Source organism: Pipistrellus kuhlii, unplaced genomic scaffold (assembly GCF_014108245.1).
Source record: "Pipistrellus kuhlii isolate mPipKuh1 unplaced genomic scaffold, mPipKuh1.p scaffold_m20_p_33, whole genome shotgun sequence".
Classification (NCBI taxonomy): domain Eukaryota; kingdom Metazoa; phylum Chordata; class Mammalia; order Chiroptera; family Vespertilionidae; genus Pipistrellus; species Pipistrellus kuhlii.
Genome location: NW_023425533.1, coordinates 4990978 through 5017516, shown reverse-complemented (window position 1 = coordinate 5017516; position 26539 = coordinate 4990978). Strand labels below are relative to the sequence as shown.

General features: G+C 41.5%; 2 protein-coding genes across 5 annotated transcripts in view; one reads left to right on the top strand and one right to left on the bottom strand.

The window, feature by feature from the left end:
• ATG4A (autophagy related 4A cysteine peptidase) overlaps nucleotides 1–10186 on the bottom strand; it is an 82856-nt gene extending 72670 nt beyond the window's left edge. The window contains exon 1 of one of the 2 annotated variants that reach the window (XM_036460721.2): nucleotides 10015–10186. In XM_036460721.2, coding sequence (XP_036316614.1) covers nucleotides 10015–10024 — 10 coding nt within the window. In that variant the 5' untranslated portion in view covers nucleotides 10025–10186. The remainder of the gene's footprint in view (nucleotides 1–10014) is intronic. The other variant, XM_036460724.2, reaches the window with a different exon arrangement.
• A 20-nt stretch (nucleotides 10187–10206) lies between these two features.
• Nucleotides 10207–21741, top strand: PSMD10 (proteasome 26S subunit, non-ATPase 10). Of its 3 annotated transcripts, none has more exons than XM_045570485.1 (5): nucleotides 10207–10434; nucleotides 12825–12923; nucleotides 14780–14926; nucleotides 14999–15180; nucleotides 20798–21741. In XM_045570485.1, the coding sequence occupies exons 1-5, from the start codon at nucleotides 10321–10323 to the stop codon at nucleotides 20949–20951; spliced, it is 696 nt and encodes a 231-aa protein (XP_045426441.1). In that variant the 5' UTR covers nucleotides 10207–10320; the 3' UTR covers nucleotides 20952–21741. The 3 variants fall into 3 exon arrangements, with proteins under 3 accessions (XP_045426441.1, XP_036316623.1, XP_036316622.1); XM_036460730.2 differs by having other exon boundaries at nucleotides 10211–10434; nucleotides 15014–15101; XM_036460729.2 differs by having other exon boundaries at nucleotides 10215–10434; nucleotides 15014–15180.
• Nucleotides 21742–26539: the final 4798 nt, after the last annotated feature.

Here is a 26539-nt window from a genome sequence, read left to right as displayed (position 1 = left end):
TTTACTCTACTTGGTAAGACAAGTGGAATGTTGAAATGTAACAATAGATAAAAGTGTTATAAAAATTCTGAAAAAGATGATAGCATAGTCAGAGAAGGCATCATGGAGTAGGCAGCGCTCAAGATTTCTTTCCATTAAGTGTCTCTCTCCATCCAAAACCTGGTTCTGCCTACCCTGACTTCCACCATTAAGAAGTCTTGCCAGAGCCTCAGATTCAGAATCACTAAAGAGGACTACTCTTAAGGTAAATTTAATTATAGTGAATAAAGGGAAGGACAGGATGCAGACCCTAGCCCCATAAAGGAGCCATAAAGAAGCTAGCTAAAGCTTCAATGCCTGAAAAAGCAGAGACTTTCATATAATCAGCCATTGTAATAAGCAGCAAAAAAACTGTGGGGACAATGAATGGTACCCCATCCATAGTTCTGCATTCTTTAAGTTACTGGAAAAGCAAGGTTTAACAAAGAATTTTACTTGATTGTCAACTTTTGATGCAGTATATAGAAGTATACCAATGGGAAACCACAAAACATTACTGAAAAAAATTAAAGGACACAAGTAAATGGGAAGACATCTGTGTCATGTATTGAAAGACTTAATATTAAGATGTCCACACTATCAAGTGATCTACATATTCAATGCCATACCTCAAAATCCCAATGGCATTTTATTGCAAAAATATATAAATCCATTCTAAAATTCATAAGGAATCTCAAGACACCCCAAATACTACCCCCCAAAAAAATGAAAGAGAAGAAAAATGTTGAAGGACTCATATTTTCTGATTTCAAAATGTATTTCAAAGCTATGATTACCAAACCAGTGTGGTACTGGCATAAAAACAGACAAATAGAAAAACAGAATAGAATGGAGAGCTCAGAAATAAACCCTTGCATATATGGTCAAATAGTCTTTGGCAAGGCTGCCAAAACCACTTAATAGGAAAAGGACAGTCTTTTCAACAAATGGTGATAGAAAACTGGATATCCACATGGAAAAAGAATGAAGTTGGAACCTTATCATAGACCATATACAAAAATTAACTCAAAATGGATTAAAGGCCTAAACATAAAGCCTAAAACTATAAAATATCTAGAAGAAAACAAAAAAAGACACTGGATGGTGCAATGTTTCTTGGATATGATACCAAAAGGGCACGTAAGAACAGAAAAAAAAGGCAAATGGGTAGCATCAAACTTTAATTTTTTTTATATTAAAGAGCATAATCAACATGGTGAAAAGGCAACCTATGGAATAGGAGAAAATATCTGTGAATAATATATGATAAGGAGTTAATATCTAGAATATTATGAACTCCTACATGAACTCCTATAATGAACTCCTACAACTTAAAAATAAAAAATCAAATAACTTGATTTTTAAAAATCAACAAAGGACTTAAAGTTCTCCAAAGATGATATACAAATGGCCAACAAGCATATAATAGGATGCTCAACATCACTAATCATCAGGGAAATGTATATCAGAACTTTGATGAGCTACTACCTCATAATCACTAGGATGGCTATAGGAAATAACAAGTGTTATTAAGGTTATGGAATAACTGGAAACCTTCTGCATTGTTGCTATGGAAAGTACAATAGTATGGCGGTGCCTCAAATAATTAAAAGAACTATTGTATGATGCAGCAATTCCATTTCTGGGTATATATCCTAAAGAATTGAAGTCAAGGTCTCAAAGAGATTCTTGAACACCATGTTCATAGCAACATGATACTCAGTAGCCAAGAGGTAGAAACAATCCGAATTTCATCAATGGATGAATGAATAAACAAAATATGGTATATATGTATAATGGAATATTATTTAGCCTTAAAAAGGAAGAAATCCTGTTATTATGCTACAACATGGATGAAACTTGAGGACATTATGCTAAGTAAAATAAGGCAATCACAGAATGGCAAATGCTATGTGATTCTACTTAAAAGAGATAGTTAAACTAGTAAAAATTCATAGAAATAGAAATCAGAATGGTGGCTATCAGAAACTAGGGAATAGGTAAGTTCATGTTTAATAGCTATAGTTTTAGATTTGCAAGATGAAAAAGTTCTGGAGATCTGTTTCATGACACCACTGTACTGGGCACTTAAAATTAGGATGGTAATTTTTTTGTTACGTGTTTACAAAAACAGTTAAAAAGTGTAAAATATAAGTATGCCTATATTTTAGGGTGTCAGAGTGATATTCCCATTTTTAAATACATTATTATTGATTTCAAAGAGGAAAAGAGAGGGCAGGAAGGAGGGAAGGAGAGAGACAAAGAGTGATAGAGAGAGTGAGAGAAACATCAATGATGAGAGAGAATCATTGATTGGTTGACTCCTACACACTCCCCTATTGAGATAGAACCCGCAACCTGGCATGTACTCTGACCGGGAACTGCAATGTCCAGGTTCATAGGTCAACACTCAATCACTGAGAAACACCAGCCAGGTTTATTTTACCCTTTCTTAACTAGACTTTTATAGGGAGAAAGGCAATAACTGACACACCACCCATATCTTCTTTAAGGAACCACTTATACAAGTTCTGGTTCTAAGAAAAGATAGACTAGATACATCTTTTTTATTCTTCCCAGTAAGTACAGCTAAAAACACTGGTATACAGTGTGTGTGTGTGTGTGTGTGTGTGTGTGTGTGTGTGTCCTACCTAATAAAAGAGTAATATGCAAATTAACCATCACTCTGCTCCACAAGCCATGCCCACCAGCCAATCAGAGAATGTATGCAAATTAACCCCAACCAAGATGGCTGCGGCCAGAGGCTTGTGTTTCTCTGGCAACGGAAGAAGCCAAGCTTTCTGCCTGCCCTAGAAGGCCTAAGCCTCCACTCCAGGATACAAAGTTTCAATTATACAAGATACATAAGTTCCAAACAGAAACAGCTGCCTCCATGGAGCGAGCAGGGGGCTTGGCTCAGCTCCAGGTTACAAAGCTTAAATTGTAGACGATAAATAAACCCCAGATACCAGGGCCTCTGCTTGGGTCACCGGGGGCATGGCTGACCTGCAAACCCCTCACTCAGGCCACCCCATGCCCTAAGGGAACCCCCACCCTGATCCGGGACATCCTTCAGGGCAAACCAGCAGGCCCCCACCCATGCACCAGACCTCTATCCTATCTAAAAAAAGAGTAATATGCAGATTGACCAGCACTCCAACAAACAAGATCAAGATAGCTGCCCCTATGTGATCAAAGATCCTGCCCCCATGTGGACACAAAATGGCCACCACAAGATGGCCAGCAGGGGAGGGCAGCTAGGAGGCACTAGGCCTGTAAGGGAGAGCAGTTGAGAGGGACCAGGTCTGCAAGGGAGGGCAGTTGGAGGTGATCAACCCTGCAGGGGAGGGCGGTTAGGGGTGACCAGGCTGGCAGAGGAGGGAAGTCGGGGGCAAAAAGGCTGGCAGGGGAGCAGTTAGACATCAATCAGGCTGGCATGGGAGTGGTTAGGGGGTGATCAGGCTGGCATGGGAGTGGTTACGGGGTGATCAGGCTGGCAGGCAGAAGCAGTTAGGGGCAATCAGGAAGGTAGGCAGGCGAGCAGTTGGGAGCCAGCAGTCCTGGATTGTGAGAGGGATGTCCAGTGGGATCGGGCCTAAATGGGCAGTTGGACATCCCTCGAGGGGTCCCAGATTGAAGAGGGTGCAGGCTGGGCTAAGGGACAACCCCCACCTACCCCCACGCACAAATTTCGTGCACCGGGCCTCTAGTATGTGTGTGTGTGTGTGTGTGTGTGTGTGTGTGTGTGTATATATATATATATATATATATAAAATCTCCCAGTGCATGAATTCATGTACCAGTAAGGCCTGCGGGATTGGGCCAAAACCGGCTCTCTGACATCTCTGAAGGGTCCCAAATTGCAAGAGGGCATAGGCCAGGCTGAGGGACCCTATTGGTGCATCAATGGGGCCTGGGAGGGACACGGGAGGTTGGCCAGCCAGGGAGGGACTGTAGGAGAGCTCCAGAGCATGTTTGTCCTATTTTGCTCAGTCTTGATCCGCCAGACCACAGCAGCAGGCTAACCTACCAGTTGGATTGTCTGCCCCCTGATGGTCAATGCACATCATAGCAACTGGTCGACCACTTGACTCTCTGCTCCCTGCTGATCAGTGCACATAATAGTGTGAAAAGCCGGCCAGCGTGGCCTTGGGTTCAAAGGCTTGGAGAAAGATCTGATGCGCAAATTGATACACATGACAAGAAATATAAATTTGAAATTATGGGGGATGCCAGAGAAAGCTTAACTGTAATAATCAAGTTCCACTGAGTCTCCATTCCAGTCTGCTTTTATTTACTAGAATACACAATTGCCTTTTAGGAATGCAGACAGATATATCAATGGTAATGTTTAGTAAACAGTAAGATTATCAGGTTGGGGGAGTTTGCTTTAGGCCATTGAGTCAGCAGTAGGTAATAAAATGCAAATATTATGTGAAATGTAATGTTTGGGGTAAACCAGATTAAGAGTATTTGGAGCCTTTCAGTACTACTTTTGCAATTTCTTGTAAATATTTTATTATTCTAAATAAAAAGTTTAAAAAGAGCCGTGGCCGGATGACTCAGTTGGTTGGAGCACCATCCTGAACACCAAAAGGTGGCAGGTTGAATTCCTGGTAAGGGCACATACCCAGGTTTCAGGTTTCATCCCTGGTTGGAGCATGTAGGTTTGTATAAGCCAGTGACATACAATATCAAGTACATTAATTTGTAGCATTAAATATTAAAATATTAGAGCCACTGATTAAAACAACTCATCTTAAACGAGGCAACTGGCAATTGTGGAATACTTGCAAAAAGCCATATAAACAAATTACATCTGTGCACAATAAAAATGTCAATTGTGAAGGGTCTTTGGGCCAGTTGTTCAAACTTTAGTAAGTGGTGGGAATGGAGAAGTTTCATCCTGGATAATCCAGAATCTATTCCTATAACGGTCATACAGGTCATTGATTTCCATATGCCCTGTGTGGGGTATCCTCACATTTGTTTCACTGGAGAATATATTCATTTCCAGTTGTGCTATGGGGAAAAATATTTGCACTGGATAAAATATTTAGTAATAATTAGAAAGGAGCTAATGGGGAGAAACTGTCTCTCTCTGCACTGTCCAAAATAATAACCACTAACCACATTAAGCTATTTAAATTTAAAATAATTAAAATTAAATACAAGTAGAATTTTAGTTCCTAGACACATTTCAAGTGCACAGTGTGACTAGTGGCTATCATGCTTAGATACAGAACTTTTCCATCATCACACAGAGTTCTATTGGACAGCATTGTTTTAGAATATGAAAAAAAAACATGTCATTTCCCCACAATCACAGGCAGAATTACAGCCCAAAGAGCTCTCACAGGAACTAGTATTGTATTATTTGAGGTTTACATTTATGCATAATTTCATCTTTGGCAAAATTGAGCAGTACGTTGTAGTTAAATGCTAGGGCTTTGGGGCAGAATAGTCCTGCATTTCCAGTTTAGCTCTAACTTTTTCTAAATTGTATGAACTTAGTCATGTTCCTTCACTTCTCTGTATCTGTATTCTCATTTTTTAAAAGTGGGACCTGCAATAAATAGTACCTACCTCACAGGATTGTTGTAAAGGATTAAATGAGATAAGCCAAATATCTGAATATGTGATCTATAAATTTTAACTATTCTTAGCACATTAAGCGCCCAACCTGCTTTGTCTTGCAGATGGAAAAATATGGTGTCAATCACCAGTGACTGGCATGGGGCTTAACGAGTTAAGATATTCAGAAAGTCACAAAAATGAACTATCACCCCAAATGTAAGTGAGCGGTAGAAAAGCCAATAGGGAAAATTCAATTGTATTGACTCTGGATAGATAAATAAAATATGGGATTGCTATTTCTCCAAGACTCGGGGCTAGAGACAAAAAGAAGTGACCTTCTCCCTTAGAGATCCTTTTGTCTTGCAGCTTTCAAAAAGTTGAGGGGTACCTCACCCTTGAACTTAAGAAACTCAGAATTGAAAGTTAACCACCGTGTCATATCAAGTAAAATAAAAGCACAACACCCTGTCTATAAAACAAGACTACCCAAACAAGTCTCTCAGTGGGTGAGACACTAAAAGTTGTCTTTCCAGCTATTTCTAACAATTAAATCCAATTCCTTGAAGTGCTATTATGGTAATATATTACTATATCCAATCTTTTGTGAATACCACACAATAGGCCTGCTGTACCTCTGTAATCAACTGGATAAATATTTATTGAACACCTACTATATACAAGACAGTTTTGTTCTATACCAATCATCAGCATATTATATCTGGCAGGTCAAATTAAGTCCATTTTGTGTTTTTTGTATGGTAAGTGAGATAGGAATGACTTTTACATTTTTAAACTGTTACAAGAGCCCTCAACCACTATTATCAAACACTGAATGCCTCTGATAAGTAGCTTTTGCTGCAGACTTTATGTTTCTTAATTCATTCAACCTAGAATTACAAGGTAAAACAACACTTACATGTGAAATTACTGTAGGAGTCATTTCGACAACTAACATTGAATCAGAAATGATTACAACATGCTTTCTAAAATTCCTATAGTTGTCAAAAGTCAAAGCAACAAAGTCACAATGAGATGTCACTTCATACCCACTAGAAAGGCTATAATAAAAAAAAGATAGACATTAGTAAGTATTGGTAGAGATGTGAAGAAATTCAAACCCTCATACATTGCTGGTGGAAGGGGTAAATGGTACAGTCACTTTGGTAAGGAATCTGTCAATACTTCACAAAGCAAAACACAGATTTACCATGTATCCCAGCAATTCTACTCCTAGATATGTACCAAGAGAAATGAAAACATGTGTCTGCACAGAAACTTGTATATGAATGTTTATATCAGAATTATTCATAACAAATAAAAGGTAAAAACGACCCAAATGCCCATCAACTGATGAATGGGTAAATAAAATATAATATAGTTATACAATGGAATAATATTCAGCCATAAAAAGGAACAAAGTACTGATACATAGTAAAATTTGCATAAAATTGCCCTGGCCTATGTTGCTAACCTGGAGCATCACCCCATACACCAAAATGTGGGAGGTTCGATTCCCATTCAGGGCACATACTCAGGTTGTGGGTTCAATCCCTGGTCAGGGTGTATGTGGGAGGCAATTGATCGATATTTCTTTCTCTCTCTAAAAATCAATAAAAGGAAATAAAAATGAATGAATAAATAAATAAATAAATAAATAAAAATTGGATAAAGTAAAAGAAGCCAAAAACAAAAGATCACATATTGTATCATTCTATTTATATTGAAGTCAAGAAAATGAAAATCCATAGAGACAGAAAACAAATGAGTGGTTGCCTAGGGCTGGGAGTGAAAATGAGAAGTGACTGAAAATGTGCATAAGGTTTCCTTCTGTGGTGATAGAAATGTTTTAAATAAGATTGTGGTGGTGATAACAAAGCTCTGAAATATACTAATAGTTATTAAATTTTACCCTGGTAAAAAGTGTACAACAAGAAGCATGGCCCATAAAAGAAAAAAAAATGATAAATTGAACCCCATCAAAATTCAAACCTTTTGCACTTCAAAAAACATTAAGAAAATGAAAAGACAGCTGAAACCGGTTTGGCTCAGTGGATAGAGCGTCAGCCTGTGGATTGAAAGGTCCCAGGTTGGATTCCGGTCAAGGGCATGTGCCTTGGTTGTGGGCACATCCCCAGTGGGGTGTGTGCAAGAGGCAGCTGATTGATGATTCTCCCTCATCAATGTTTCTAGCTCTCTATCCCTCTCTCTTCCTCTCTGTGAAGAATCAATAAAATATATTATAAGAAAAAATAAAAGAAAATGAAAAGACAAGCAACAGACTGGGAGAAAATATCTACATTTCATATATCTGACAGGGACTTATCTCCAGAATACATAAGTACATCTTATAACTCAATAATAAAAAGAAACTGAAGACAACTCAATTTAAAAATGGAAAAATATATAAATATATAGTACACTGAAGAGGATATATGGATGACTAAGCACACAAAAAAGATGCTCATTATTCTTAGTCATTAAAGAAGTGCAAGTTAAAACCACAACGAGATATCATTTCACACACATTTAGCATGGCTATAATAAAAAGACAGATGATAAGAAATGTTGGTAAGGATGTGTAGAAATAGACACCCTCATAAATTGTTATTGGATATACAAAATAGTGATGTTGCTTTGGAAAACAGTTTTGCAGTTTCTTGAAAAGTTAAGCATAAATTTGCCATATGATCCAGTAATTCCAGCTTTAGGCATATATCAAAGAGAAATGAAAACATATGTCTACATGAAGACTTGCACACAAATGCACTTAGCAGCATTATTCACAATAGCCAAAAATTGGAAACAACTTGCATATCTATCAACTAGTGAGCAGATAGATGAAATGTATAAAATGGAATACTGTTTGGCAATAAAAAGCAATAAATACAAATACATGCTATAATATGGATGAACCTCAAAAATATTATGCTAAGTGAAGGAAGCCAGGCAAAAAAGACCCCATATTGTATGATTTCATTTAGATGAAATGTCCAGAATATGCAAATTTATAGAGCCAGAAAGATTACTGGTTACCTGGGGCAGGGAGCAGGAATAAGGATTAACTGAGGGATATTACTGGGGGAGTGAAATGAGCATGAGGGATATCCTGGGGGAGTGAAAATGTTCTAAAACTGATTATGATGATGGCTGAGCCATTCAGTAAGTTACAAAAATTATTTAATTATACCCTTGAAATGGATAATTTTATGATATGTAAAATATATCACACAAAAAAAACTTAAAAATAGAAAAAGGACAATAGGGGAAAATGTGTGAGAGGTACACAGGAACTCTACTATCTTTACAACTTTTCTACAAATCTAAAGTTATTCTGAAATAAAAATGTATTCGAAAGTTAACAAGAATATGTTTCTGGATTGATATCAGTATTTGGAAGTCCCTGTCTATGTGAAAAGACATTTACAAAATGAAATGGGTAAAATATCATTATCGATCAGTATTAACAGATGAACATTTGGAACAATTTTGATAATAGGAAACACTGACTGTGAGCCCCAATTAAACAAATTTAGCCCCCCAATCCATTATTCACACTAGTAGTCCTGTATTACAAAAAAGCACTCTCTTATTACTATTATATTTTGAAATTCATAACTAAACATTTGTTAAAACTTGTTTTCTCTCATTATATAAGTACTTACAAATTATCCAGGATTTTGCTTTTTGGCCCTCAAAGCCTAAAATATTTACTATCTGGCTATTTACAGGAAGTTTGCCAAGCCGTGTTCTACACCATAACATGATAAATATAATCATTCTCTTTCTTGAGTGTATTTGAATCATTAACTAGTTTTGACATACTGTCCTTCTGGATATGCCCTATAAAGGATAAGCCTTGCATTTCTTCTGCTATGGCATTATTTGGATTTCCATAAACAGAAACACTATTAGCATAGATCTAGCAAAGCCTTGGTGTCATCGTTATAACCACAATACCAAAGGGTTAACATCATACCACAGTATCAAGATGACCCTCATCAAATTGTGATGTTACTAGGCCATAAACTCACTGAGGGCTCCTATGGCATCACACCCTGACTCTGGCATCACCCTGGCTCATCACCTTACTGCGGTGCCAAATGCTATCACTGCTGTGACAGAATTCTGTCCTGATGTCTCTCCGACAAGATGTCAAAATAATTAATCCAGGCTTCTTTCCAGTCCTGTGCTAGGGGCAGGGAGGGGGAGGGTGGCCAAAGCCGCCAGTAAGAGCTCAGAAGATAACACTCAGCTCCTACTGTTGTCCCTTCCGCCTGCCGCTGCAGGTCGGGCTCCCCGTCCGGCAGGACCTCTAGGCTCCCATAACTCTCTTGCTATGATTCTGCACCCGTTTCGCGCAGCCAACTCAATGCCCCACAGCGACCACCCACCCTGTCCCCACGAAGCGGGTCCCAGTACCTGACTCCATTCTCCAGCTGTCATCCTGGGCCAATTCCACTGGCCACTTGACTATGGCGGCCGCGCGGGACCCTGGGACTTGTAGTTTTGTGCTGCTAGGGGCAGAGTTGATAAGAACGGCACCGGCGCCTCCCAGCCTGGAATAGAGTTCAAACTGCAACTCCCAGAGACGCCCTGCGCCGGGGAAGGAGCGACGGGACGAGGAAGGGCGGTGATTGGTGGAGCTCTGTCAGTTCTTTTGATTGGCAATAGGAGGCGGCTACGTGAGGTCTAGGTCCTACTGTACGGAGATCCTGGGAAAACGAAATGGAGGGGTGTGTGTCTAACCTAACGGTCTGCAATCTGGCCTACAGCGGAAAGCTGCAGGAGTTGAAGGAGGAGATCCTGGCCGATAAGTCCCTGGCTACTAGAACTGACCAGGTAAAGCGGCGCCGGGGCCTTTTCCATGGCGGCGGCGGTGACGTAGAGACAACGTGGCTGCCTGGCGCGGCCCAAGCGGAGGCAGATTTCCTGAGGGCCAGATCCCCGCCCCTGTCGCCCCATCCTCACCCTGGGTCACCTCAGGACTCAGAATCGGGCGGTTGGAACTAGTCCCGCAATCCTCAGATTTATTTTATTTTATTTTATTTTTAGCCCAGTACTTAGCTCCCTGAATTTTGGATATTTCTAGAACGTTTACTGTGTTTCTCAGAAATGCTCAATCTTTTGAGATGTCCCTGAGAAGGAAAGCTTTAAAAAAATATGGGTGCCTTTACTTTTACAAGTGATTTTATTCAACGAAACACGAGTAACCGAACGCCTCTTCAGTGCTAGACAGTTTGCTTAGAGTTGGGGAGACAGTGGAGTAGAAGAAGCGAAGATGCATACAGTACTCCCAAATCAAATGTCCCATTACAAATTGAGGTTAAAAACTCGGGAGAGAAGTTTACGTATAACTTTCAGAACATGTAATGGGAGAACCTGCTTTAAATCTCCCTTAGAAAAGCCGAATGTTGTAATTGAAAAAGCTTTGCAAAGGTTGTGAGGCCTTGCAGGATGAGTGGATCTTCCTTCTAGATGAACCGGGCATTATAACCAGAGGCAGAACAAAAGGGAATGTACTTTGGGAAGTGTTTCTTTCTTCCCTCCTGCTCAAAGGACCCTCATGCATTCACCCTGAGCTTCCAAGCAAGATTCACAGTGCCCTTACTAAGCCAACAATATTTATAGATTGCCTACTATTTGATAGGCACCATGCTAAGAACTAGTGACAGTGTCATACTTAGAGATCTCCTTTTTGTGTCTTTGGGAAGAGAATTAAGTCAGGAGACCTTTTTTTTCTGGAACTTTCCTTTACTGCTTCACCTGAAAATCGTTTTACCTTTGCCTAATTTATCTTCATATGGTCTGGCAATATTTAATATTTTAACTTAATTCAAATAATAATTCCAACCATTTTCATCAAGTCAGTGGCATAAAAAGGGGGAAGCTATTCAAGATCAAGAGACATAGCCAAATGCAACTTGTGGACCTTATATGGATCCCGATTGAAACAAACCAACTTTGAAAAGACATTGGGGGGCCCTAGTTGGTTTGGCTCAGTGGATAGAGCATTGGCATGCAGACTAAAGGGTCCCAGAATTCAGGTCAAGGGCACATATCTCAGTTGCGGGCTCCTCCCCGGCCTGGCCCTGGTCAGGGCACTTGCAGGAGGTAACCAATTGATGTACTTCTCTCACATTGATATTTCTCTGTCTTTCCCTCCCTCTTCCACTTTCTCTAAAAATCAATGGAAAAATATCCTCGAGTGAGGATTAACAACAACAACAACAAAAAGACATTTGGGGACAATTAAATACAGATTGGGTATTATGTTATAAAGGAGTTAGTGTTAATTTTTTAATTTTTTAGAGTTAGTGCTAATTTTAATCGGTATAATAACGGTCTCAGAGCTATGTAGGAAAGTATCTTTGTTTTTTAGATATCGAAATACTTAGGGATGAAAAGTTAGGATATTTAGGATTTGTTTTTTTAAAAAAGGCAAAGAAAACATTTGATGAAGCAAATGTGGCAAAATATTAAATCTAGGTGATAGGCATATGGGTTGCTATTATATTCCCTCTATGTTTATGTGTTGGAACTTCTTGCTATAAAGTTTAAAATACCATTTTATTTTACCGAGGGCTAAAAATATAGCAGTCAATGCAAAAAGGGATTCCCTTAGAAAAATATGACTACCAGCTTATTAATTTTTTTGAAAAAATAAATTATGTGTGTGGTGTATGTTTTTAGATGGATATGCAGATAATCTCAACTGTTTATTAACATTTCTTCCCCACAAGATACATTTGTTCTTTCTAGAGAATCTAGAAATTTCGGATTCAGACAGCAATATGTATCCCACTTTCACCATTCACTAGCTGTGTAACTTTGGATTAGTTGCTTACCCTGAGGAGTCTTAGTTTCTTCATCTGTAAAATGGGGATAATATCCACTGTACAGAATCGTGAGGATTAAATGAGACGTATGTACACCTAGCAGTGTCTGACATAATATACCTAATAGTATATTAGTATACCTAAATAACTATTAAACAGCCAAAGCTCTATTTCTGCCACAAGCATGCAAATCAGTTTCTCCCCATGTTAACTAAAACCTCGGTCTCTCTTATATTAGTAATAATATGATTTAAGGTTACCTACCAGTGATCTCCACTTCTAGTTTCCAAACTATAGATTTGCTGGACCCAATCTTAGCGTTTTCTGCTTTCTTTCTTTAATTCTTCTATTTCTTTTCAAGAATGTTGATCTTATTGCTTCTCTCGCATGCAGGATAGCAGAACTGCATTACATTGGGCATGCTCAGCGGGACATACAGAAATTGTTGAATTCTTGCTGCAACTTGGAGTGCCAGTGAATGATAAAGATGATGTGAGTACTAGATAGAGTTGATAAATTCCAAATTATCTGTAGACTCCAGACTGTTGTTTACTGAAGCCTGAGTATTAAGCTTACAAATAAAATTGTAACCTTTATTACTAGGAAATTACAGTCTCGCCCTGGTGACCAAGCACAGGACTAGTGGTTGCATTATTTTAAAATATTAGTTTTGCTATTAATATCCTGTAATTTAAGGTAAACATGCAGATCAAGGCTTATTACAATGACCTTTAATAGACTACAGACTGTTTTTATTATGTGGGAAATTTCTGGGGGGTAAATAGTGCATGAATTGTGAGGACCTAGATATCTTTGTTATGTAGAGATTTATGTAATGATTTTGGATATATATATCCTATCTAATAAAAACGTAATATGCAGATTGACCATCACTCTAACACAAGATGGCTGCCCCCATGTGGTCAAAGATTCTGCCCCCATGTGGACACAAGATGGCCACCACAAGATGGCGAGCAGGGGAGTGCAGTTGGGAGGGACCAGGCCTGCAAGGGAGGGCAGTTGGGAGTGATCAAGCCTGCAGGGGAGGGCAGTTAGGGGTGACCAGGCTGGCAGAGGAGGGAAGTTGGGGGCAAATAGGCTGGCAGGGGAGCAGTTAGACATCAATCAGACTGGCATGGGAGTGGTTAGGGGATGATCAGGCTGGCAGGCAGAAGCAGTTAGGGGCAATCAGGCAGGCAGGCAAGCAGTTGGGAGCCAGCAGTCCTGGATTATGAGAGGGATGTTTGACTGCCCATTTAAGCCCAATCCCACTGAGCAGTGGGACATCCCTTGAGGGGTCCCAGATTGGAGAGGGTGCAAGCTGGGCTGAGGGATACCACCCCACTCCCCCGTGCACGAATTTTGTGCACATATATATATGTGTGTGTGTGTGTGTGTGTGTGTGTGTGTGTGTATAATATATATATATTATATATATATATAATATATATATATATATATATATATATATATATATATATATATATATCAAGCAACTGGAACAACTGGAATGACTGGTCACTATGATGCGCACTGCGGCTGGCCAACCAGCTTGATGGGGACAGGGATGGCCAACCTCCCTTGGCCCCTCCCCCTGGCCAGCCCCATCCCTGATTGGCTGCCCCACCCCAATCAGGGGCAGGGCCAGCTGGCCAACCTTGCATGGCCACTCCCCCTCCCCCTGGTCAGTTGGCCCCAATTGGAGTGAGCTGGCCAGATAACCATCTGTACACAAATTTGTGTACCAGGCCTCTAGTATTAGGATAAGACTTGTGAATAATAAGGATGCAAACTTTTTTGTAGGCAGAAATTCCTTTTCAAGGGTGCTACCTGAAATAATACTTATATTAGCAAAGAAATAAGAACAATTTAATAGAGGAACAGTTGGATGCTGTAAGTATGTCCATATGATAAAATAATATGTAACCAATAAATTTATGATTCTAAAGAATGACAGAACAATTCTCACAACAAAATGATAAGTGGAAATTTTAGAAAATGCAATTCACAGAACTTGATATTCTATGATCCCAGCTTGATAATACATTAGAATTAGTCTTAAGTATCATCACATCTATATTATGGGATTATGGGTGGTTTTTCTTTTCTTTTGTGTATATTTGCTTTCCAATTTTTCTACAGTGCTTAATGAGAGGAAAAGAAAGAATGTTATTGTTTGTTTGGTTTTGTTTTTGTCATTACATGGTTGTTTTATTAAAGTAATTTGGGTTTACTCCACCCATAATTTTTTTATATTGTCTTTCAGCTCTTTGTAAACCCTGCCTAAATGTTAATATTAATCCCTGTGCCTTTCTCCCCTGGTTTTGTATGGCACACCTCTTTTACAGGCTGGTTGGTCTCCTCTTCATATTGCCGCTTCTGCTGGCCGGGATGAGATTGTAAGAGCCCTTCTGGGAAGAGGTGCTCAAGTGAATGCTGTCAATCAAAATGGCTGTACTCCCCTACATTATGCAGCTTCCAAAAACAGACAAGAGGTAGGGTTTTATTCCTAGGCAACTTCTCTGAGTTCTGAACCTCTACGCAGACACAAATATATCTCTGCATAGTTTTCTTCTTTCCAGATCGCTGTCATGTTACTGGAAGGCGGGGCTAATCCAGATGCTAAGGACCATTATGAGGCTACAGCTATGCACCGGGCGGCAGCCAAGGGTAACTTGAAGATGATTCATATCCTTCTGTACTACAAAGCATCCACAAACATCCAAGACACTGAGGGTAACACTCCTCTGTAAGTGACAAGTAGCAGTCATTTGTATTTACCTGATATTAGCCCTCTTGCACTAATTATTACACATTGTTTCCTTTTTTTTTATTGCGCTTATAAATGTAATACATGTTTATGGCAAAAACATTTGAAAGTACACAAAAATATAAAGATAAAATTTAAAAATGCCTATCATCTTGCTACCCAGAATCAATCACTGATAACATTTTTATCTATTTCCACCAGTTTTTTATATGCAATTGCATAATTTTACTTTTTTTTTTTTAAATCAATCTTTATTGTTCATATTGTTACAAAGGTTCCTCATTTCTTCCCCCCTCCACCAGGTTCCCACCCCACCCTCCGCCCCCTCCCCATCCCCCATTGTCCTCATTTATAGGTGCAGTTTATGTTCAGTCTCTTCCTCCCTCCCTTTCCCCGATAGTAAATCCCTTTTCAGATAGTAAATCAGTTACTTAGCATTTTCTCATATCAATAATACCACCACATGCCCAATGATACATGCCCAAAAGACATTTCCAAATAGGTCAACCAGCCTCACCCAGGCCCCACCCAAGGCACTCACAGATCAACACCCCAGCGCTATACTAACACAACACATCCAGATCTAAGCCTTCATCACTTGATTCAGCAGACCCTCAAGTTCCCACAAAAGTTTCCAGCCATGTCTGAGAGGCAGCCATGGGGTAAGGGCAGGCGAGAAGCGAGCTGTTCCGGGCCTGGCTACTTCAGGCCTGGCCTCTGTTGCTCTGGTTCGTTCCACAACCAGCTGCTCCGGGTCTGGTCACCGCCACTCCTGACCAAGTTGCTCTGGACCTGGCTGCTGCTGCTCCGGGCCTGGCCGCACCTGACCCGGCTGCTCTGGGCCCGGCTGCTCCGGGCCTGGCCGCTCCCAGCCTGGCAGCCGCTGCTCCGGGCATGGCCGTCCCAGCCAGGCAGCCACTGCTCCGGACCTGGCCGCACCAGACCCGGCTGCTCCGGGCCTGGCCGCTCCCAGCCTGGCAGCTGCTGCTCCAGGCCTGACCGCTCCCAGCCTGGCAACCGCTGCTCCGGGCCTGGCCGCACCAGACCCGGCTTCTCCCGGCCTGGAAGCTCCCAGCCTGGCAGCCGCTGCTCCGGGCCTGGCCTCTCCCAGCCTGGCAACCGCTGCTCCGGACCTGGCCGCACCAGACCCGGCTGCTCCGGTCCTGGCCGCTCCCAGCCTGGCAGCCGCTGCTCCGGGCCTGGCCACACCAGACCCGGCTGCTCCGGGCCTGGCCGCTCCCAGCCTGGCAACCGCTGCTCCGGGCCTGGCCGCACCAGACCCAGCTGCTCTGGGCCTGGCCACTCCCAGCCTGGCAGCTGCTGCTCCGGGCCTGGCCGCACCAGACCCGGCTGCTCTGGGCCCGGCTGCCCTGGGCCCGGCCGCTCCAAGTCTGGCCACTCCCAGCCTGGATGCTCTGGGCTTGGCTACTGCTGTTCTGGACCTAGCTGCTCCCAACCCGGCTGCTTTGGGCCCGGCTTCTCTGGGTCCAGCCACTCCGGGTCTGGGTATTTCTGGACTGGCCACCCTGGGCTTGGCTGCCTCCGCCTCAGGTCTGGCTGCTCCAGTGCTGGCTGTTGTTGCTCTGGTTCTGGCTGCTGCTGCTCTGGGGCCTGGCCATTGCTGCTCCGGGCCCGGTTGCCATTGTTTTGTGCCTGGGCACTCTAGGCCTGGCCACCGCTGTTCCAACATTCTGTCCTTTTTTTTTTTTTTTTTTTAAACACATTTATGTTGCAATGTTGGCTGGTGAGTTGAGTTCTGACTTAGTCTTTGATTTTTCAAGATCTTCTTTGTATTCTTTCTTAAGTAATTTTACTATCTTTTGCTCTCACTTGATTTCTTCACATTGAGAACTTTGGTTTCTTCCTCCTTGTCCTGGGGGCTCAGCAGGTTGGCCTGTGGCACCCCTTTGTTCTTCGGGGGCTCCTGCGCTGCTCCAGCCTGTTGCCGGGGTCGGCGCCGCCCAGGAAGCAGCCCCCGGCCTTGGCTCCGTTGCCCGAGCTCAGAGGTCGATGGCTCGGGGGCACCCCCCCCCCCCTGGGGACCCCGTCGCCCGGCTCCCTGCTGGCGCCCAGCTGGCTGGTGTCCGGCAGGGGCTCCTGCTCCCTGTCGCATTCCTCCAGTCTGGAGCTTTTTTTTTTTTTCTCCTTCCCGCTAGGGGAGTCTAGGATCAGAGTCAACAGACTCTCCTCTGCGCGCAGTGCGCACGACTCTGGGGGCTCCGCTTTTTGCCACTCCCCTGGGATTCCGCCTCACAGCCCCGTCTCCCCCTGCCCAAGCCTGGGTCCCCAGGGTCTGGTCCAGGACTGGGGTTCAGAGCAGTCCGGACTGAGGCTCAGCGCCGCTGGAGGCTTTGTTTCTTCCGGCTAGAGCAATCCAGCATCAGAGTCAACATTCAGTCCTCTGCGCGCAAAGTGCGCACGACTCCGGGGGCCCTGCTTTTCGCTGCTTGCTTGGGATTCCGCCTCACAGCCCCGTCTCCCCCGCCGGAGCCTGGGTCCCCAGGGTCCCCAGGGTCTGGTTCATAACTGGGGGTCAGCGCTGCTGGTTCAGGGGTTTAGCCCAGGCTGGGGGTTTTATTTCCTTCCTGCTAGGGAACGCCAGGCAGCACCCAGCCCTCTCCTCCTCTCCAGCTGCGACCTCTCACGCGCACATGTCTCCGTACCTTAGGCTTTTTTTCAGCTCCTCTGATTTTCCTTCTGGTTTTCTCTTTCCTTCTTGTTGTAGAATTTTCATTCAGTCGACTACCTGTAGCTCTGGGCGATGTCCACTCTACATTTTAGTTGTATTCCATTGAAATTGTTGTGAGCTGCTGCGGTTAGGTGTCTACCCGAGCAGCCATCTTGGATCCTCCTCCCAGTGTTTCTCAATTTTACTTTTTTTTCATTGGGATCATACTGTGGATATAATTTTATTTCTTGTTCTTTTCACCTAATGTTATTAAGTACTTTTAAAACATGTTTAAATGGCTATGTACAGTTCAATTTTATGGATGTTCATAACTTAATCATTCCTATATTACTGTATATTTAAAGTTGGTTTTTTGTTTTTGTTTTTCCACTGTTATAAATAATGCTACATTCACCAACTATATACAAAAGTTTTTGGTCATATTGCTGATTATTGCCTTAATATAGACTCCTAGAAGTAGAATTTCTGGGTCAACAAATACCCACATTTTAAGATTATTGCTATATATTGCTAAATTGCTTCAGAGGAGTATCATTGTACCTTCCCAACAACAGTTTGAGAGTGCCTATTACCCCCTCACCAAAACTGAAAATATAATTTTTTTGTATGGAAAATGGTGTTTTATTAACAGTGAATAGAAACATTTTTAATGCCTACAGCTAATGCAATTTTTTTTAATAAATTATAACTTCGTATCCCTCTTTATTTTCCTTTTGTGGAATTAAATTTCTTTACTGGTGTTTTATTATTTTTTTTTATTGATTTTTTTACAGAGAGTAAGGGAGAGAGATAGAGAGCTAGAAACATCGATGAGAGAGAAACATCGACCAGCTGCCTCCTGCATACCCCCCACCAGGGATGTGCCCGCAACCAATGTACATGCCCTTGACCGGAATCGAACCTGGGATCTTTCAGTCCATAGACCAAAGCTCTACCACTGAGCCAAACCGGTTTTGGCTTTACTGGTTTTTTAAGTACCTTTGACATGACATAGTAAAAATATGCCTTCTGCCATGTTAGTTGAAAATATTTTTCCAATTTGCCTTTTCATGTTGTTTATGATTTTTTTAAATAACTGAAGTCACTATGTAGTCAAACCTATTAATCTTCCCTCAAGATTAGAGTCTTTCCTCACCATGAAATTAGTTAAATATTCACCTGTATTTTATTGTACCATAGGTTGTAGTTTGATATTTATTGTCACTGTTTTTCATTTAACTCAAATCCATTTGGAAATGATTTATGTTTAAGGCCTGAAGCCATAATCTACCTTGATATTTTTTCTGCATTCTTGTCCATTTTTCTTCTTTATTGAATGGTGACTTTTTTTGAACCAGAAATGTCTTCTTTCTAGTCCAAAGTGAGACTCAACCTTTTCTAATTTAACTTTAAAGCACCTTATAAAAATAATGTTTTCTTAATTCTTAGCTTTAAAAATCGTTTCTGTAGTTCTAAGTGACTCCATTTAGAAATACTTGCATATAGCTCTTTTCTCCATAACAAGAAAGGCACAGTGGCCTAGAGAAATCTAGAAGTCAAGCAGTATAGGATCTGGGAACAGCCTAGGATTTACAAACTCAGCCACTTACCAGCTATATTAAATACTTATATTAAGTAATTTCAAGTACCGTATTTTTCAGACCATAAGACGCACTTTTTTTCCCCCAGAAGTGGGGGGGGAAAGTCCCTGCGTCTTATGGTCCAAATATAGCCTACACATATACTTTAAAAAAAAAAGTTTTTTTACTTGCCCGGCTCTGTGTGGTCTCTGTGTGCTTGCCCGGCTCTAAAATGGTTCTAAATGCTGCTGTTTACTTTACAGGGTTGATTACATGTGTTTATGACTGTGATGTTGGGTTTTAATGCACATAAAATATTTTAGGACACTATTTGTTTCAGAATCTTTTTTTCTTCATTTCCCTTCTCTAAAAACTGGTGCGTCTTATGGTCCGGAGCGTCTTATGGTCCGAAAAATACGGTAGTTACTTAACCTTCCTAAGTCTTAACTTCCTCATCTATAATATGAGGATAATAATTCCTTCCTCAGTAGATTGTTGTGAGGTTTAAATAAAATAACATGTAAAGTGGCTAATACCTTGCCTGGAAAACTATAAATGCCCAGAAAAGTTCTTTCAATTACTCCTTAGTCATGTCATCATAAGCAAGGACTTTAACTACTATCACGATTCAACTGTAAAATGTAAATAGTAATTCCAAGGTAGTTATAAGGATCAAATGACATAAACTCTTTCAAAATGCTTTTCCAAAATATAAACCATATAAAATCCTTTTAAGAAGATTATGAATGGGGACTTTTCTAAATTCCAACCATGAATGTGAATGCATGTGTTTGATGAAAATTTACTTCTAATCTCAATAGAATAAGAAAGTTGTTTCTTAGGCTGGCATTTATTTATTTATTTGTTTATTTTTAAATCTATTTTATTGATTTTTTACAGAGAGGAAGGGAGGGAGATAGAGAGCTAGAAACGTCGATGAGAGAGAAACATCGATCAGGTGCCTCCTGCACACCCACTACTGGGGATGTGCCCGCAACCAAGGTACATGCCCTTGACCGGAATTGAACCTGGGACCTTTCAGTCTGCAGACCGACGCTCTACCACTGAGCCAAACCGGTTTTGGCATAGTCTGGCATTTATCAATAGATCCCTTCTTTTATTGCCTTACGACCAGAATTATGATTTATGATCTGGTATTCTAAAGCTATTTTACTGAATTTTAACTTATAAACACTCTTCCCCATGCAAGTTGATTTTGCTTTCCTGATTAAGTAGCTTCCTAATATCACACTACCTAATAATATGCGCTATAGAATACCCATCAGCAAATCCTAGCATTATGTAGAAGTAGTAGTGACTTATCAGTCTTTGTGGTCCTCAATTTCAGACACTTAGCCTGTGATGAAGAGAGAGTAGAAGAAGCAAAACTGCTGGTGTCCCATGGAGCAAGTATTTACATTGAGAATAAAGAAGAAAAGACACCGCTGCAAGTGGCCAAAGGTGGGCTGGGTTTAACACTCAAGGGAATGGTGGAAAATTAAACAGCTTGGATTTATCCTTTGTATGTTTTGTGGTTGTCCCCAATGTCCTGGAAACAAATGCACTTTGTGCATAAGACATCATCTATGATTGATGTAGTTTTTTTCACCTTCAAAGTCTTATAAACATTTTAAATATTGTTCCTGCTGAGATATTTGTTCTTCTGAGTTTACAATTTGCTTTCTAGGCTTGTAATAACTGTTTAAATTGTTCTACTGTTGTTGTATAGTCTATATAGAATTTTGGTTAATTTTGAGTAAATGATTCTGTGGCTATTGTGAAACTTTAGCACTCTCATGTGCACCCTCTGTCCCCCTCTGAGGCAGAACAACCCCAGTAGCCTCAGGCCAGTTGTTTTGCCAAATGTTTTAAGGTGGATTCTAGAATGTTCCTTCTGTCTAGTTGAAACACATCCTAACTTGTTTTGCAAGCTCACTCAGAGGCCTATACCAAAAATTGCTGTTTTTTTTCAGCAGTACATTTAATTTATTTTTGTTATGGGAGGGATACTTATATATTTTAGAGGACCAAATTTTCAGTTGGAGGGCCTGTTATTCCAAGTTTGGTATTCAGAAGCATTAAAATAATAAAATGGTAGCCTGTGTACCCATGTATATTTTCAATAAACTGTTTCCTTCCATAAAATGTGTTATTTTTAAAAAGGAAGTTTTAAAGTACCTATATTAAGTCATCCTGTATTGAAAAAATGTAAAGCTTGTTAACATGCTTTGTTACAAAAATGTACTTTGATTTGTATTTCAGAAACTAAAAAAATAAAATGTTGAGAGAATCTCCCAATTTTTCAAATCAGTTAAACACTCACTAAAACCTTAGAAGTCCTTCATAAAAAAAACATTTCCCATTTTTAGTAGCTCTAAAGTTAATAAAATTAGTGAAGCTTGAACTGAGGCATTTTAAAATATTTAAAAAAACAGTAATTTTCTGAATTGCTAATTAAATGTGGAGTCAAAGGAAATTAATAAGTGTAAACTTGATCTCAATTTAGGGAAGTGCTCTTAAATGATTACTAGTCATAAAATCTAATGACCTCCAAGTGACTCTTCAAATTATTTTTTAATTTTGAACTTTGTGCTTCAAATATTGCTTAAAGTAAGTGAGCCCACAAACTTTCATTAACTTGGGGTCATAGACTTCATGACCAGTAGCTAAAAATGATAAAAACAGAGTCATTTGGGGGTCTGGAACAGATTAATTCAATTTACATTATTTCTAATGAGAAAAAATGTTTGGATTTTCAAACAAATCACTTCTCTAATAGCATTTGAGAACAAAGTTTGAGAACCAAGGTTCCACTGTATTAAGTTCATTGTCTGTAGTAAAAGAAAACTCATCCTAGTTTTTTAATAAGCAATACAGCTGGAACTAAGCCTCAATTTGTAGGCCATTCCCATCTAACCTAATAAAGTGATATGCAAATTAACCATCACTCCTCTGCTATACAAGCCACACCCACCAGCCATCAGAGCAAGTATCCAAATTAACCCAACAAAGATGGTGGTGGTGGAGGTGGTGGGCACAGTGGGTCAGGTGGGCAGGATGGGGAGCGAAGCAGCAGCACACAGCCACAGAGGCAGCAGCAGTGGTGGGCGCAGCAGGTCGGGCATGCAGGGCAAGGTGTGCAGTGGTGGTGGCAGCGCATGCGCATGCACTCTCGCAGCCTTGGAGATGGCAGCGGCAGGGGTGGCCACGGGTGCTGTGGGATGGGCAGGACACATCCTGCCCCACCCACCGCAGCTGGAGAGGTGGTGGTGATGGGAGGGAAGCCCACCAGAAGTCTTGCAGGAATATTCCTGCAACAGGTGCCGAGTTTCAAATGAAGTGGCTTGTTTACAATATGTAAATCACTGATATGTATAAACTAATAATATTGGTGACCTTGCATATTGATCAGATTGCCGTCATTATCCTCTCTGAATTCTTTGTTTTTAAACCAAAGCTTCAAAGACAAGTAGAAATTCTCTCTCACCATTGATGTTTCTATCTCTCTCCTTCTCCTTTTTCTCTTTGAACAATAAAATATATACTTTTTAAAAAGAATTTCCATCAGCTGCCTCCTGCACCCCTCTCACCAGGGGACTGGATCCCCAACCTGGGCATATGCCCTGACCAGGAACCGAACCCTGACCTCCTGGTTCATAGGTCAATGCTCAACCACTGAGCCATGCCAGCTAGGCAACATAGCAAAGCCTTATATGTACTAGAGCAGGTGTCGGCAACCTACGGCTCCAGAGCCGCATGCGGCTCTTTTGAAGCTTTACCGCGGCTCCGACAACTGGCAAGCCCGTGTGAAAATGAAGGTACCGTCTTACAGCCCTGATGTGCTGACACTGTGCACTGAGGTTCAGGAGCAAAAATCCCATTAACCAGGTAAATTAAATATTTTAATTAGCTATTAATTTGCAAAAATATATTTTACATTGTTAAGTGAAAAAGTCCTTTTTTTCTTCAGATTGACAGCTAACTGCACGATCCGGTATATAGCATTAAGGTAAGAAACAATATATGCAGTGTTATATTTGTTTTAAATGTCGCAATGGTTTTGCGGCTCCCAGGTTTTTTTTTTCCTTCGGAAATGGGTCCAAGTGGCTCTTTAGGTCTTAAAGGTTGCAGACCCCTGTACTAGAGTTAGCTCTGAATTTGCTCACCATTGTATCACTAGCCATAACACATAGTTTATAGTAGCCATTCAATAAATATCCCATGGGTGACTAAATAAAAAGATGAATTTAGGGAGAATAGGGACCTATAGCCAAAAAGCATTTCTGTTGACTTTAGCATATCCTAGTTGCTAGATGCAGAAACAGAGAGGAGAGAAGTTTGGGAAAATATTTTTGGGTGGTAAGAAGTGAATAATTAAGAAGCCCAAGGCTGGTTTTTAATTTGGTTGGGACTGTTCACTTAAACTTTAACTACCTATGGCAAAATAAATCAGGCAGTACCTTCTCTGAATAAGAATTATGCTGACATAATTTGGTTAAAGTTTAATCAGAGTATTTAAGTAATGACCTATTCCATTACTTATTTTCTGACCCACTGATAAGCAGAAAAAATGTTCACGTATTGCAAGGCTCTTTTAACATACGAGTCCATTTTCTGTCCAAGTTAAGATTTAGTGAAAATGTTACTATTACATATATTATAGGGTCTCGGGACTCATTGAAAACATAAATATATGGTACTAGTGGTCTGGTGCATGAAATTCGTGGTTGGGGGGGGGGTGTCCCTTAGCCCAGCCTGCACCCTGTCCAATCTGGGACACCTCAAGGGATGCCCGGGCAGTCGGACATCCCTCTCATAATCCAGGACTGCTAGCTCCCAACTTCTCGCCTGCCTGTCTTTCTGATTGCCCCTAACCGCTTCTGCCTGGCAGCCTGATCACCCCCTAACCACTCTGCTGCCAGCCTGATAAATGCCTAACTGCACCCCTGCCAGCCTATTTGCCCCTAACCGCCCTCCCCTTCAGGCCTGGTCACCCCTAACTGCCCTCCCCTGTAGGCCTGGTCACCCCCAACTGCTCTCCCCTGCAGGCCTGGGTCCCGCCCAACTGCCCTTTCCTGCAGGCCTGGTCACCCCCAACTTCCCTCCTCTGCTGGTCTGGTCATCCCTAAAGTGCTCTCCCCTACAGCTTGATTGCCCCCAACTGCTCTCCCCTGCTTGCCTGATTGCCCACAACTGCTCTCCCTTGCAGGCCTGGTGCCTCCCAACTGCCCTCCCCTGCTGGCCATCTTGTGGTGGCCATCTTGTGTCCACAATGGGGCAGGTTCTTTGACCATATGGGGGCAGTCATCTTGTGTGTTGGAATGATGGTCAATCTGCATATTACTCTTTCATTAGATAGGGTAGAGGCCTAGTGCATGGGTGGGGGCAGGCTGGTTTGCCCTGAGGGGTGTCCCGGATCAGGGTGGGGGTTCCCTTGGGGTGTGGGGTGGCCTGGGCGAGGGGCCTATGGTGGTTTGTAGGCCAGCCATGCCCCCTGGCGACACAAGCAGAGGCCCTGGTATCTGGGATTTATGTGTCTTCTACATTGAAACTTTGTAGCCTGGAGCGGAGCCAAGCCTCCTGCTTGCTCTGTGGCTGGCGCCATTTCTGTTTGGATTTGTTTACCTTCTATAATTGAAATTTTATAGCCTTGAGTGGAGGCCTAGGCTGGCAAGGGCAAGCGGAAAGCTTGGCTTCCTCTGTTGCTGGGGAAACCCAAGCCTCCCTCCTGTTCTCTGTGGCTGTAGCCATCTTGGTTGGGTTTATTTGCATACTCACTCTGATTGACTGGTGGGCATGCTTGTGGGTGTAGTGGAGGTATGGCCAATTTGCATATTACTCTTTTATTAGATAGGATATTATGGTATACTAACAGAAAGCTAAGGAGACTGGGATGAAAGTCACACTGATTCAGGGTGGCCTTGTGGTAATGTAGATTGTAACCCATGTGGTTTGACTTGGAAGGGGCTGAGAAGTCTCCTTTTCCCAAAAATAACCACCTTTGGATTTTTCCAATTCTTGAAATACCACCAGTTAAACTCTGGATTAAGGAATTGTCTGTGTTCCAGAGTCCCCTGTTTAAAGGTAAATACACCTAAGAGAGCTAAGTCCTTACCAACCTGAATGACATTATTAGATGATGAAAGATCATGTTCACTGGACAAAAGTTACAGAATGGCTACCTTTTGAAAGGATGGCAAGGGTTCTGAGCAATGAATCCTGTCTGAGAAATGCAGACCTGAGTGTGTCACTGAACTGAAAGACACATGAGAATCTTGGATGTTTGGAAAATAAGACGCCAGAAAGCCAGGAAGGGCAGTGAAAGATCCAGAAACATCACTTCAGATTAATACCTACTTTCCAACCTTGCCCAGGTAGGGTTTCTGCATGGGCAACATGTACTCTATTTTTAAATGCAGACCTCTCCTTCCAGTCTTGTTAAATTAATTATGTTATTTTCAGCTCAGCTTCCAGGCTATCAAGATCATTTTTGTAATGATTCATACAACAAAATAGTATTCCCTGTAGGAGCAGAACATCTATAAATTTATTGCGTGCCTTCTACATTTTTATTGAAGTCATTGGTTGTTAATTTTGGGTTCAGGCTGTCTGTAATTTATCTAAAACTGTATATAACATTTTTTTGTGTATAAGAATTTCTCTATAGAGAGGGGTCCTGAGTTTTTAGCAGGTTCTCTGGACCTCAAAAAAGGTTTAAAAACACTGATTCAACTATTCAATATTTTGAACAGAACAGTGCTAATAAACAGAGTTCTGTAAGATCACCAAGCCGCAGGGGTCCTCAAACTTTTTAAAGTGGGGGCCAGATCACGGTCCCTCAGAGAGCTGGAGGGCCGGACTATATGAACTACTAATTCCTACTGTAACACCTCGGCTGCGCTCACTGCCCAAAAAACCTGGCGGGCCGGATCAGACTCCTCTGCGAGCCACATGTGGCCCGCGCGCGGGCCGTAGTTTGAAGACGCCTGAAAGAGTGTCATATATATATATATATATATATATTTTTTTTTTATTGATTTTTTTGCCCCCCTCCCTCCCTCCCATATGTACCCTCCCTCCCCAGAGTTTT